General features: G+C 39.1%; 1 protein-coding gene across 7 annotated transcripts in view; it reads left to right on the forward strand.

Moving 5' to 3' along the window:
- LOC121282775 (protein CASP-like) overlaps nt 1–15609 on the forward strand; it is a 698867-nt gene that overhangs the window by 429513 nt on the left and 253745 nt on the right. For 6 of the 7 annotated variants that reach the window (XM_041196551.1, XM_041196546.1, XM_041196550.1 and 3 more), the window contains exons 13-15: nt 3743–3791; nt 9525–9621; nt 10281–10952. In XM_041196551.1, coding sequence (XP_041052485.1) covers nt 3743–3791; nt 9525–9621; nt 10281–10952 — 818 coding nt within the window. The remainder of the gene's footprint in view (nt 1–3742; nt 3792–9524; nt 9622–10280; nt 10953–15609) is intronic. The other variant, XM_041196552.1, reaches the window with a different exon arrangement.

Below are 15609 nucleotides of genomic sequence, written 5' to 3' on the forward strand. Positions count from 1 at the left end.
CTAGGTGTCCTTAAACATAAATCACAAAAGGTTAGCATGCAGGTACAGCAAGTAATTAGGAAGGCAAATGAAATGTTGGCCTTTATTGTAAGGGGGATGGAGTATGAACGTAGGGAAGTCTTGCCACAACTGTACAGGTCAGACTGCACCTGGAGTACTTGTACAGTTTTGGCCTCCTTATTTAAGGAGAGATATACTTGCATTGGAGGCAGTTCAGAGAAGGTTCACTGGGTTGATTCCTGGGATGAAGGGATTGTCTTATGAGAAAAGGTTGAGCAGGCTGGGCCTATACTCATTGGAGTTTAGAAGAATGAGATGTGGTCTTATTGAAACTGAGGGGGCTTGACAGGGGAGATATTTGAGAAGGGCCAACTAAGATGGAGAAGGCTCATTTGGGAAGGCACCGAACACATCGAGAAGCTTCGTTGGGAACATGCAAAGGTAAAGTCGAGGTATCGGAGGGAACACACAAACCACCAAACAACTCATCTACCCAACCCTTCAAGCACCACCTGCCCTACATGCAGCAGAGTCTGCACATTGTGCATTGAACTTATCAGCCATCGAGTTGGATTGGAAGCAAGTCATCCTTGATCCCATGGAACTGCCCAAGAAGGAGGAGATACTGAGAAATGGTATTCACTCATGGTAGAATCTAGAACCAGGCAGCACAGTTGGAATAGAGGGTCTTCTATTTAATTTGGAGATGAAGAGGAAGTTCTTCTTGCGGAGAAGAATTGGAATTCTTTTCCTCAAACAGCAGTGGAGGCTGGGTCATTGATTATATTCCAGGATAAGCTAGACAGACTTACCATGGAGGGGGGGTGGGGTGGAGAAAGTGCAGTTTGACGGAGCAGACTCAAGAGGCTAAATGGCCTATTCCTGCTCCTATTTCTTATAATCGTATGTTACTGATAACTTGAACTAATTAAGAGAAACTCTAGATACTTCAATGTTTTATCAGTTAAGAAGGAAGCACCTTCTTCAGAAACAAGAAGCCTAATAGATTAAAATCAACTACCCCGCCTTCGGCTCCACCATCCCTTGACATTTTGGTGGAGGGTTAGAGCCAGTTTCTGCCATCTAGGTAGCAGAGTGATTCCATTTCCACTAGAACCATCCAGAACTGAGTGCATTCTTGTTGCTGGCCTCATGCTCTTTACCATTCTCAGCACTTTACTCGGAAAAGAGGTGTTGCTGTAAAGCAGTAAGATGAGCTGTTATTAGTATCTAGAAATATAGATAAATGTTCGTAATGATTCTTACATTCGTAAACATTAATTACTGTAAAGAAATTTAAAGTTCAATGGAGCAATTTAACTACTTAATAATATATTCTTACTTTCTGACTATTTGTATGGCTAAAATTGCACAAACCTGCTCTGCTGTGTATGTATAGTCTTTCAATGCAATAATAACTTTGGTTGGAATATATGGGTTCTCAGTGCAGAACAATAACGAAAAATGTTATAGGTCAGGCAGATGAAAAGGGCAGCTTATCCAAATTGGATCAGATAATGGTTTATTTTGCCATATAGTCACACAAAAATAAAGTTGTTCACCGTTCAGGTAATAGTACTCTACGAAAACGATAACTTAGTGGTAAGTATAAAAATATACAGAAAATTAACTTTTGTTCTTTGTAATTTTGGATGCACTTATAAAAAGAACTGGTACTCTACATTTCTTTTTAAAGGTGCTTGCATTTGTTTTAATTTCCTTGTCGATAGCAGTTTTAGAGGCACTTTCATTGCAGGTTTATTAAACTTTTCACTCCTGTACCCATTTAATTTTGGAATTAAACCAATGGTTTCTCATTACAGGAGAAACTTAAATTTATTTCAGTATTTGTTTTGGCCCAGTTGTGAAAATTTGAACATGTTCAGAATTTATTTTCAGTGAAGTATTTGTTTGGTGCAGTTGTAGCTTGTCAAAGGTGTAATAGGAAGTGGGTCTACCTTTAGAGAGCTATTTTGCATCTAAGAACAATATTCAAATATTTGAAGATTGTTACCTGTTTTGAAAAAGTTTCAATCTCTCTGTATACTTTGGATGAAGAGATGATTTTTGAGTTTGGCCCTACACCTTCACCTCTTTTGCCATTTAAGCTCTCATGCCTTGCATCCTTTCATAGATCTTCCCTTTTGTTCTTTTTCCTATCCTCCTCCATTTCATTTGCTTAGAACCGATTACATTTCTAACTTTTCTCAGTTCTGATGAAAGACCTGTGGCCTGAAATGTGAACTCTGTTTCTCTGTCCACTGATCTGCTAAGTATTTCCAACATTTTCTGTTTCATTTTACTAAAATTAGGTTTTGACAGTTGCCTTTTGCATTGTTGCTGTTGAAGCCAAGATTTATTGCATGAGTTTAAAATACTTTCAGAATAAATTAGCATTAACAACACCTTACATTTGTATAGTACCGTTAATATGGTAACATGTCCCAACACACTTCACGAGCGTTATTAGATAACATTTAACACCAACTCAGATAAGGATTTATTAGGACAGGCGATCAAAGGTTTCGCCAAAGAAGTAGGTTTTAAGCAGCATTTTAAAGAAGGAGGGGAGGCAGGGAGATTTGAAGACTGTGTACACACTATTTCCTGAGGAAGGTGTGTCATGACAAGAAATTAGTAAGTCCTCTCAAACTCACGCCTTTAGAAGCTGCCATACAGCTTTTTTCATTCTTTTCATTGGAACATCTTATTAGCCAAACTGTGCGGGATGTGTGAGAATTGAATGAGTGACTGAGCTGATGTTCCCTTTAACAAATGTCCTCATTAATGGGTATGGCAGTCGCCAAAGGTGTTGTTTGCTGTAATTGCAAGATGGTCAAAGGTGTGTTTATGGAAAGTTGTCAAGATGTTGTTATTGCTGAACAGTTAAAAATGTACACTTTTCCATATCAAAATCTGTCCCCATTTTTATTTTTTATCTTATATCTGGTCAGACTAAATCTTAATTTGGTGCTTACTTGACTGTAAATCTTTGTAGTGAACAACAGCAATTTATTTATATGTCACTTTGTAGTAAAACATCCCACGGTGCTTCACAGGAGCACCAATTGTGCTTCCTCTTAAATTTACATTTTGATGGGAGCCACATTTGAAGCCGTTACTCTGGTCCCATATTTGCCACATAAGACTGTTTTGGATGATAGTTCTGAAATTATGGCTGTGTGAAGATTGGTTCCTTCATACTGTACTGAGACACAGAGTATTTGTCAGTGTAATGTTCTGATTAGAATACACAGAAATAGCACATTTTTATTTTAACAAATAATTCATTGCAGATTGAGACAGTTCACAGTCGTAACTGATCTGACATGAATAACCCCTAAAGCATTGCAAGCTTCACAATCAGCACAGGGGCCTTGAAAGCTTTTGACATCTTAAAATGTTACATTCTTATTAACCTTTATATTTGCCCTCTAAAAACCCTTATGGAATTGCATATGCAGCAACTTGGTTGGTTTTTTAACATTACTTTGTAGCTGGAATAGTTGGATTGAAATATTTGTTAGTGAAATTAAAAGCTTTAATTGTAACATGACACAATGATGACTTTGACAGTTGTATTTCTTCTACTCTGTATGTTGACACCTGGAAATGCGTGTTATTGCTCATAGTATCCTGGATAATGCAATGGAATGTTTGTAGGTGTATGCTATAATTGCTTGTGCCAATGGAAGAACATTATTAAACAATAAATCCAACCCCCTTTTCCCCCTATTTCCAGTATCTTGAAGTCAATGGAATTCGTAGCATCAGAAGGATCTGGATCACAAGTAAGTTCTGTTGGAATCTAATAATTTTCTGTACTTGATGTATAAATTCTGATTTATCATGAGGAATATTGTAAAATACAATGCAGTTCCATCCATCAATATAATGCATTATGGTAGATTCTGAAATTCCTAGGAGAAGATTTGGGCTAGTGAGATGATTTGCACGTGGAAAATGTTTTTTCAGTAATAGATTTGAAACTTTAGGAATCACAGTTTTAGACAAGTATCTCACTCTGCAGTTTTAATAAGGCGCCTGGATTTTGTTTTGCCTTGTTAAGATGACTTTATGTCTCCATTCTACATGGGTGTATCTCAGTCTTTTCCCCATTATTGTTAAAGACAGTCTATCTAGGGCACTGCAGAGATATAAACTACTTCATTTAACAGTTCCCATTAAAGTAATACATGTGCATCATATAAAATGTTTATTATAATTATTTCACAAAAATGACACAAAACTTGCAAAGATTGTGAACTATGATGAGGGTAGTGATAGCCATCAAGAGAGGCTTGGAGTACAAAAGCAAAGAAGTTACAATGAAACCGTTATAAAACTGATTCGGCCTCAACTGAAGTATTGTGCCCAATTCCAGCCAATGCACTTTAAGAAGGGATGTGAAGGCTTTAGAGAGGGAATAGAAATAATCTATAAGAATAGTTTAATGGGTGAGGGACTTGTGTTAGATGAATAGATTGGAAAAGTTGGGTTGCTCTCCTTAGAGAAGAGAAGGTTGAGAGGAGATTTGATAGAGGTGTTCAAAATCAGGAAGGGTCCATACAGACTAGATAAAGAGAAACTGTTCCCATTGGTTGCAAGGTTGCAAACTGCTGACTTAAGATGATTGGCAAAAGAACCAACAGCAGCATGAGGAAAAATATTTTTACTCAGCGAGCGGTTAGGATCTGGAATTCATTGCCTGAGTGTGTGGTGGAGATGGGTTCAATCAGGGCTTTCGAAGGAAAATCTGAAGAGAAAATATTTGCAGGGCAATGGGGGAAAGACTAGCTTAATTGCTCTTGTTGAGAGCCAGGCATGGACAAGATGGGCCAAATGGCTTCCTCCTGTGCTATAACCATTCTAAGATTCATTTTAGTGATTATTCACATAACTTATAGCTGAATTTGAGTTTTGCCTTTAACTTTGCAACACTCCAGCTCTATGTTTGCATTGATATTTAACAAAGGAAAGCATTGTTTAATTATTTCAGAAAAAGGTGCAGTTGGAGTAATTTCCAATAATATGTAATGCTACAGTGTGAGAAAGTTTGGGAAATTTACAGCAAACTGATTTAGTAAATATTTGTGCACTTTGAAAGCTGCAAGGAAACCAATTCATCTTTATAGAAATGTAATGAGTTGGCATAGAGTTGATTTAAAAAAAAGGCTAACTCTTTCCCTGTTACAATAATTTGAAAGCATAACTAAGTGTGACTTTAGGGTTGCTTTTATATATCTGGCATCGGTATTTGCAGTACCTTTACCATTACTGACTCATGCTTTGTACCTATCACTAGTATTTATAGTAACTCATTGAAGTGTAACATGAATATGCTCATCTTGTGGTTTGAGTATTCTTTAACTTAAATGCTAGATCAAACTGACAAGAGGGAATTATAGATCCCACACAAGTTGAATATTATGCTTTTAAATGTTAATGGTAATCTGTATTTTCTTTACAAGTTGTACTTTTACAGATTGATCTTTTGCACCTGAACAGGTGAAATTCTTTGTTTTACCTCTTATGTCTAGAACATAACGTATCAAAAGCTGGTACCCTAAACAGAGAATGTTATGTGATTTTTCATTGCTTTGAACAGAATTTCAAGGAAATATAAAAGCTAATCTGGGGACAGGAGTCTGTGGGAGGCACTGGCATCTTCAGATTGTGGGGGTGTGGTGGTCAATGGACAATTTTACGTTCTTTTCAAAGGAGAAACGAGTGCGCCCAAGACTAGCATTTCAAACCTAAATAAGGGCAATTGTGAGGGCATGAAAGCAGAGCTACCAAAAGCGAACTGGCAAATGAGTTTAAGGGATATATCAATAGATGTTCAGTGGCAGACATTTAAACGGATATTTCATAATACACAAAAAAGATAAATTCCAATGAGAAAGAAAATTCCAGGGGAGGGCCCACCATCCGTAGTTAACTTAAAAAGTTAAAGACAGTATCAAACTTAAGGAAAAAGCATAGATGGGTGGTAGGTCAGAGTATTGGAAAGAATATAAAAAATAGCAAAGAATGACAAAAAATTTAATAAGCAGGGAAAAATTAGAGTATGAGAGAAAGCTAGCTAGTAATATAAAGATGGACAGTAAGAGTTTCTATAGATATTTAAATAAGAAACGAGTTAACAAAGTGAGCATTTGTCCAATAGAAAGTGTGTCTGGGGAATTGTTAATGGAAAGTAGGGAGATGGCGGATGAATTAAACAGGTATTTTGCTTCCATCTTCACGATAGAGGACACAAATAACACCCTGGAAATAGCTGTAAATCAGGAAATGGAAGGGAGGGAGGAACTTGGGAAAGCTACAATCACCAAGGAAAGGGTATTGAGCAAATTGTTGGGACTGTGGGCTGACAAATCCCTAGGTCCAGATGGACTTCACCCTAAGGCTTTGAAAGAAGTGGCTAGTGAGCTAGTTGATGCACTGATTTAATTTTCCAAAATTCTCTAGATTCAGGGCAGGTTTTGTTAGATTGGAAAATAGCAAATATAACTGCTTCATTCAAAAAGGGAGGGAGACAGAAAACAGGAAACTACAGGCCAATTAGCCTGACATCTGTCATAGGGAAAATGTTAGGAGCCATGATTATAATGAATGGCGGAGCAGGCTCGAAGGGCCGAATGGCCTACTCCTGCTCCTAGTTTCTATGTTTCTATGTATTATTGAATATGTTATTGCAGGGTATTTAGAAAGGTCCAAGGTAATCAGGCAAAGTCAAGATGTTTGTAAAAAGGAAATCATGTTTAACCAATTTATTGGATTTCTTTGAAGGAGTCACATGAACTGTGGATAATGGAGAATTGGTAGATGTACAGTACTTAGATTTCCAGAAGGCATTTGATAAAGTGCCACATCAAAAGTTATTGCAGAAAATAAAAGTTCATGGTGTAAGGTGTAACATATTGGCATGGATAGAAGATTGGCTTGCTAACAGGAAGCGGAGAGTTTGCATAAATGGGTCTTTTTCTGGTTGGCAGGATGTGACAAGCCGATGTGCCACAGGGATCATTGCCGGGCCCTCAACTTTTTACAATTTATATAAATGACTTGAACGTAGGGACCGAAGGAGTGGTTGCTAAACTTGTTGACGATACAAAGATTGGTAGGAAAGTAAATTGTGAAGAGGACATAAGGAGGCTACAAAGTGACATATGTGATTGGGCAAAGATCTGGCAAATGAAGTATAATGTGGGCAAATGTGAAATAATTCATTTTGGCCAGGAAGAATAAAAAGAAGCTTATTATCTAAATGGTGAGAGATTGCAGAGCTCTGAGATTTAAAGTGATCTGGGTGTCCTCGTGCATGAAGCACAAAAGGTCAGTTTGCAGGTACAGCATGTAATTAGGAAAGCTACTAGAATGTTATCATTTGTTGTGAGGGGAATTGATTACAAAAGTAGAGAGGTTATGCTTCAGTTGTACAGGACACTAGTGAGACCACATCTGGAGTATTTTGTACAGCACTGCTCTCCTCACTTAAAAGATGTAAATGCGTTAGAAGCAGTTCAGAGAAGGTTTGCTAGACTAATACCAAGAATAGGCAGGTTGTCTTTTGAGGAAAGGCTGGACAGATTAAGAAAACAAAAACAGAATTACCTGGAAAAACTCAGCAGGTCTGGCAGCATCTGTTGAAGGGTCATGAGGACTCGAAACGTCAACTCTTTTCTTCTCCGCCGATGCTGACAGACCTGTTGAGTTTTTCCAGGTAATTCTGTTTTTGTTTTGGATTTCCAGCGTCCGCAGTTTTTTTGTTTTTATCTCTGGACAGGTTAGGCTTGTATCCACTGGAAGAGGCGACTTAATTAAAATCTTTAAGACCCTGACAGGTCTTAACAGTGTGGATGTGGAGAGAATGTTTCCTCTTGTGGGAGAATCTAGAAGTAGGGGTCACTGTTTAGAAATAAGGGGTCGCTCATTTAAGACAGAGATTAGGAGAAATTTTTTCTCTCAAAGGGTTGTAAGTCTTTCAAACTCTCTTCAAAAGGTGGTGGAAGCAGAGCCTTTGAATATTTTTAAGTCAGAGCCAGTTAGATTCTTGATTAACAAGAGTGTGAAAGATTATTGGGGATAGGCAGGAATGTGGGGTTGAGGTTACATTCAGATCTTATTGAATAGCAGAGCAAGCTTGATGGGGTGGCGGCCTCCTACTCCTGCTCCTGGTTCGTATGTTCATGCATGCAAGAATGCATGCGTTTGTTACATTGCAGTTCATGAGCTAGAAATCTTGAGATGGGCTAATGAGAGATGTGGTTTAGGGGAGAATTAGCTCATGGGATTCCGATTCTCCTCTTTTACTGATCTTACTGTTAGCATTTAAATGATGCCAACAGCTTTTGTTAGATGGTCAAATTTTAGGGGTTTTGTGGACTTTTTAAGAGTTGATGATCGCAAAGAAATTATTTTAAATACTGAATGAGTTATGATAATCTAGAGACAATATCTCAATATTTAAAGTAATTTACCAAAAAAATGTAGAAAGCTCTGGTAAACCTCTGCATTAATTTATAATTTATGGTGCAGTACAAATAGTGCATAGCATTTTGCCATTACAATGTTACGTTGGATAGTTCATTTCTTAATGTAAAAGCCATCATTTTATGATAATCTTGCATGTCAGTCATCAAATGTAGTGTAAAATTGGTGTTAAATCCAATAGTATTAAGTCATGATTGAATTTTTTGATTCAAATTGCATTAACCCAGTTTCTTGCTTTTCCAAATCTGAAATTGGCAATTTGTGATGGTGCTCAAATTGACTGTAAACCATTACAAACTTTAGTAGTATTTCTGTATCATGTCTGTAAAAATAGGTTAATCCTCACAAAGCCCTTTACCCACCCACACTCGAACCCCCTCTTTCCTTGGTAGATTTGCTGGTGAATAGAATTCAGGTAATAACAAGCCAAGCTAGGAACTGACACAGGGTTGGATTTTGGGGATGGAAACAAATGAGTTTTTCTAGGATGTGAATGTAATCTACTTGATTGCAATGGGATAATATAAAGTTTACTTGGAAATGGGTTAAAGTCTTTTCCTCTTGGGCTGTGAGATAACATTGCTTGTCATATTCTCATTGTGTTTTTTTTTCACTGAGTAATGCACATACTGATAGAATATCCATTTTTTGTGTGAGTGGGAAAGAGAGCAGAAATTTTGTTCCTTTGCCAAAAAGCTTGAACAGGCACGTAAGGTTGTTCTGTAAAATCTTTCTTTGGCTGCCAAAGATGGAGATTATGCATTAGTTCCTTCATAATGAGATAGTGCACATTTAAACACAATTTACATCATTTCATCCTGAGTGTTTGTCAATAAACAAAAAGGTTTGCCAGGCACTTTATAACAACGATGTGCTTTAAAGGATTTTTCGACTGAAAGAGGTTGCCTTGGGCTACATGTCTGCCATTAATTTTGATTCTTAATGAATCCTTGATTAAGCAAGATGAGTATAAAATATCACACATTTAACATTAAGTAAATCTGACTACATTGCTGTTGCTTTGTCAGGACACATCCAAAACCCTAGAGGTACTTCTGCTGGAGAAGAACCGCTCATTGCAATCTGAAAATGCAACTCTGCGTATCACCAACAGTGACCTTAGTGGTAGGTCTTTGCGTTTGCAGCTTATATTGCTGTGTTTGGGGAGTGTGAGAAACAGATCCTGAGATCAAAGCCTGCACTAGTGCATGGCAACAAGATTAATGTGTATTACTCCCTCCTAAAGCACTAAATTGTGTTTGTGTACTTATACAGACTGGGTAATAGGAAGAAGCTTTCAGACCTTGGAGACAGTGGTTTAAAAAAAGATCAGATTTTGCCTGAATTTTATCTTGGTGCACTTGGGTATATAAGCTGTGTTTTTTCTCATTGGTTTATGTCTGAGTCTATATTCAATAGCGATTACAGTGTTTAATTAAATGTAATTAATGTCATTTTGTATTGCTGCAATTATCTCTCTGGGTAGGGTTTTATATCTGTTAAACTAACACATTGCCTGTCAGTGGCACTTAGACAAAGTAAATGTTTGGTACGGGCTGCTTAAATGCTTGTCAGGGATTCTCCAAGGCTGCCATTTACAAGAAAGGTACAAACAACAAATGCATGACATCTGTCTTTGGGGGCTAGTCTGGCATATTCAAATTTGACCAGTTGTGTCAGCTTAAAGCCCTTTTTGAACCTGCAATTTTGGGCTAAAGTTTGCTATTTTTTATGGTTTAACTTTTCACTCCCCCATAATGCATTGTGTTTGACCTTTCTTGTAGGGTCAGCTGGGAGAAATGGGAAAGACCGACCTGAGAGTCTGCGCCCTTCGACCTCACCATCCTCCCCTCCCTCTAAGTTGCTGCGCAACGCAAATGAGCAGGCTTCCAGTGCTAACGGTACGCACCAATTCTCACCGACGGTTTTAGGTCAAGATTTTTTCAACTCATCATTGACAAGCTCCCCGTTCCCCCTGGCCTCTGCAGGGAAATTTGCACTAAACTCACTTCTTCAGCGGCAGCTAATGCAGTCCTTCTACACCAAGGCAATGCAGGATGCAGGAAGCACAACCATGCTTTTTCCAACAGGTCCCTACAGCACAAATTCCATATCATCCCCAAGCCCCATCCAGCAGAGCTCTGACCTAAATGGAATGATCCCTTCACCCAGCCAGTCAGAGAGCGCTGGAAGCATATCTGAGGGCGAAGAGCTGGACACAGCAGAAATTGCACGGCAAGTTAAAGAGCAGCTGATCAAGCACAATATTGGCCAACGGATATTTGGACATTATGTACTGGGGTTGTCTCAAGGCTCTGTGAGTGAGATACTGGCCAGACCCAAACCATGGAATAAGCTGACTGTTCGAGGGAAGGAGCCTTTTCACAAGATGAAGCAGTTCCTGTCCGATGAACAGAATATTCTGGCCCTGCGGAGCATCCAGGGCAGACAAAGAGGTGGGTGATGGTTTTAACCCCCTTCATTCTAAATATCTTAAAGAGACATTATTCCTACAGTTGTCCTATTTCACATGGACAAACTACTACTTAAAAATAATTTTGGGGCCATCTGGTGTTCTTATATTGGCTTTACTAAATAGGGAGGAAGAGAAAAACAATATTGATGCCACTTTATCATTGCTCCCCTGATGGGTCAGTGAGTAACTGCTGTGCCTTGTTTGGTACTGTACCATATGCAAAGGATGGTCCCTGGTCTATTCTGGGTTCGCTGATCTTGGGGTGAATGTAACAATTAATCTCAAAAGCCATTGGCTGAGAAGATGGAAAATAACGACCAGGATTCCTGCTTATGTTGAGTTACATAAGAACATAAGAACTAGGAGCAGGAGTAGACCATACAGCCTGTGGGGGAAGCTCTGCCATTCCACATGCTCATGGCTGATCTTTAGTTTCAACTGCACTTTCCTGCAAGCTCCTCATATCCCTTGATTTCATGAGAGACCAAAATCTGTCTCTCTCAGCTTTAAATATATTTAATGATGGAGCATCCACAACCCTCCTGGGTAGAGGATTCCAAAGACTCAACTGTTTGAGTGAAGAATTTTTCCTAAATGATCGCCTCCTCATCCTGAGACTGTGCCCCTATGTTCTAGATTCCCCAGCCAGGGGAAACAACCTCTCAGTACCTACCCTGTCAAGCCCCTTCAGAGCCTTGAATGTTTCAATGAGACCCCCTCACATTCTTTTAAACTGTAAAGATTATATATCCAATTTACTTTGCCACATCATAAGACAACCATCTTGTCTTAGGAACCAATTTGGTGAACTTTCGCTATACTGCTTCTGATGTAAGTATAGCACAGGACTGAGCCACAGTTGTTTAAGTTCACACATGAGATGTTCTAGTGCCCTTAGTGCCTTATCCTTTCATGAGTCAGCACCTAATGTGGTTTTGGGAAGAATGCCATTCGAAAATACCCTTCACTGTAAGTTGGATTGGTGTATTATAGAAAGGGAACACTGCACACTTAAAAAAATCAAAACAATTATAGCAGACAACATGGCTGCTTACTGAGGAATCAGAAGAGCTAATTGAAACTGTGACAGATTCAGAAATTAGATTTGACTTTGAACATGGTAACTCAAAATTTTAATAGGCCTACTAAAAGGAATACTGTGTCTTTAGGTTGTCATACTAATCTTGCAATGTGATTTTAATTTCCAGAGTGTTGGAATGCAATACATCCTTTATTTCCATCCATCAGCAGAATCATTTTAATACATTTCCAGAATTGATGCTTTTTAGGGAGGGCATTGTTGACTTTTGGCAATGGTATTTCCTTTAAATATTGGAAGTTTTTTTGAGAGCCCGTCTATTTATATCTCCCTTAACTTCCTAGCACCTTTGAATTAACTGTGCTGCATACTCTACAGATCCTTCACAGCCACCCTGATACCTTTTCTTTTGGTGTGGGTACATCTTTACCTTGTAATAGCTTTATAAAATTAAATGGAAAACCCTTACTCTAGTGAAAGGAGGGTGATGTCTTCACTATAATAAACTGTGGCTGAAGTCTCAAGGTTTGACGTATGCTTGAGAACTAACTCTTCCACGATCTGCTGACCTCATTGCCACCAAACGTACCCATATTCTCAGCATATTCTGATATGGTTTCAGATCTTGCAATTCGCTTCCAAATTAAGTCAGTCTCAATGACTAGTCAGAGAAATAAAATACTGTAGCATTACAGTACAAACTTTTTATTTGAAAGCAATTACATGAAACAGGGCAATTCAGCTTCCTGTAGCTCAGCTTATATATACGAGTCACTGAACCATAAAAATCCCAGGTTCAGTTTCCTATGTGCTGAATTAATTGGTCTCAAGCAGAGCACTGTAGTTGGCCTTAGTATCCCTAATTTAGGAACGGGAATTGGTCAGTGTTCCTGCTTCTGATCGCTGGAAATATAGGGAGAGTGGATGTGGATGAGGCAGGTTCAGGCTTCGTTAACATTTCTCTCTGCTCCCTCCTCTGTGAAATACTTAACAAGTCTTACTGTCAAAGCTCAAATATGACGAGTAGGTGATGTACCTAAGGGAGACAGGTGCCAACAAAGAATCAACACCTTCAGGAATCATAGAATCATAACAGCAAAGGAGGAAGCCATTCAGCCCATCGTATCCATGCCAGCTCTGTGCAAAAGCAATTTAGCTAGTCCCCTGCCTTTTCTACATAGCCCTGCAAATGTTCTCTTTTCAGATAGACATCAACTCCCTTTTGAAAGTCAGGATTGAACCAACCTCCGCCACAAACTTGGGCAGTGCATTCCGGATCCTAATGATTCACGATGTAAAAAAAAAACTTCCTCATGTTGCCTTTGGTTCTTTTGCCATTCAGCTTAAATCTGTGACCTCTGATTTTTGACCCTTCTGCCAATAGGAACAGTTTCTCCCTATTTACTTTGTCCAGACAGTTCATGATTTTGAATATCTCTTTCGAATCTCCTCTCAGTCTTCTCTCTCCAAGGAGAACAGCCCCAGCTTCTCCAATCTATCTACGTACCTGAAGTTCCTCATCTCTGGAGCCATGTTTGTAAATCTTTTCTACAGCTTAACAATTTGTGCACATATACCCCCCCAGGTCCCTCTGTTCCTTCTGGAAATGTAGGAGAGTGGATGTGGATGAGCCGGGTTCAGGCTTAGTTAACATTTCTCTCTCCCCCCTCCTCTGTGAAATACTTAGCAAGTCTTACTGTCAAAGCTCAAATATGACCAGTAGGTGATGTACCCAAAGGAGACAAGTGCCAACAAGGAATCAGAATTGTATCCTTTAGAATCGTACCCTTTACTTTATAATGCCCTCCTTGTTCTTCCTACCAAAATGTATCACTTCACACTTCTCTGCATTAAATTTAATCTGCCACATGTCCGCCCATTCCACCAGCATGTCTATGTCCTCTTGAAATCTATTTCAGTCCTTCACAAACACTTCCAAGCTCTGTGTCATTCGCAAATTTTGAAATTGTGCCCTGTATACCCAAGTCTCGGTCATTAATGTAGTTCAAGTAAAGCAGCGATCCCTGTATTGACCCCTGGGGAACCCCACTGTATACCTTCCTCAAGTCAAAAAACACCCATTCACCACCACTTTCTGTTTCCTGTCACCCAGCCAACTTTGCATCCAAGCAGCCACTGTCCCTTTTATTCCATAGACTACAACTTTTTTGACAATCCTGCTAAGTGGCATTTCATCAATCACCTTTTGAATGTCCGTGTCCACCACATCAACTACACTGTCCCCATCAACCGTTTCTGTCACCTCATCAAAAAACTCAAATCAGGCTAGTTAAACACAATTTTCCCTTAACGTGCTTTCCTTAAAGCATGCACTCTTGTTCAAGTGACTGTTAATTTGTCCTAGGTTATCGTTTCTAAAAGCTTTCCCACCACAGAAGTTACTGGGCTCACTCTTACACCCATTTTTGAACAGGGGTTTCAAATTTGTACTTCCCCAGTCCTATGGTGTGACTTCTGTATCTAAGGAGAATTGGAATATTATGACCAGTGTCTACGCCATTAGATTGCCTCTTAATATTTTACACTTAACGGAAAACAAGCCTAGTGTATGCAACCAATCCAAGTTTTGGCATCACTTTGGTGAATCTGTGCCAGACCCTTCAAAAGCAAATATATCCTTGCTGAGTGTGGTGCCCAGAACTGCACACAGTACAACAGATGCTATCTAACCAGAGCTCTGCTAATTCTCAGTGTGATACTACCTTCCGAAGGTTTAATGATCTAATACAGTCATATGAACAATGATTGACAAATAAAAATCCTCTGGTCCATCCCACCTGAAACCATATGATCTTCTGGGAGAGGCAAAAAGCACCCAGATAAATTAGTCATTGAACCATTATGACATAGTAGGAGGCCATTCAGCCCATCGAGTCCATGCTGGCTCTCTGTAAAGCAATCCAGTCAGTTGCATAGCCTTGCAAGTTTATTTTCCTCAGTATCCTTTGGGAATCATTGATGTCTCTGTTTTCACCACCTTCATGGGCAGTGAGTTCCAGGTCATACCACTAGTTGCGTAAGAAAGATTCTTTCTCACATCCTCCCTGCATCTCTTGCTTTAAACCTTAAATATGTGTTGCCTAGTTCTTGCACAAACAGCCAATGGGAACAGCTTTTCTTTGTCTCCCTTATCTAAACCTGAGCTAACATACACCTCTATCAAATCTCCCCTCAATCCCCTTTGCTCCAGGAAGAATAACCCCAGCTTCTCCAACCTAACCTGTAATCTCTAGAATTGTTCTGATAAATCTCCCTTGAACCTTGTCAAGGAGAAGAGGTGGGGTGGGATGGGTTGTAGGAACCTGGCAAGACAAGCAATATAAGGAAGCAACATATGCTGCAAATGTTCAGGAGTAATGTGTGCTGAGCAAGAAGCTGAGCATTTAGTATTTTCTCTGTCAATGCTTTATGCTGCACAGCTTTCGTGGCTTTTTATGTATTGATTCTTAAGGTAGGGAGCCGAGATACCATATTCTGTTGACTATTTGTCACCAAAGTAAGTTGTAAACCAGGCAATATACTTCAGTATATTAAATATATTGTTAGCAATGATGTGGTATAGGGACGAGTACAGATG

This window comes from Carcharodon carcharias, chromosome 10 (genome assembly GCF_017639515.1).
Source record: "Carcharodon carcharias isolate sCarCar2 chromosome 10, sCarCar2.pri, whole genome shotgun sequence".
In the NCBI taxonomy this organism is placed as follows: domain Eukaryota; kingdom Metazoa; phylum Chordata; class Chondrichthyes; order Lamniformes; family Lamnidae; genus Carcharodon; species Carcharodon carcharias.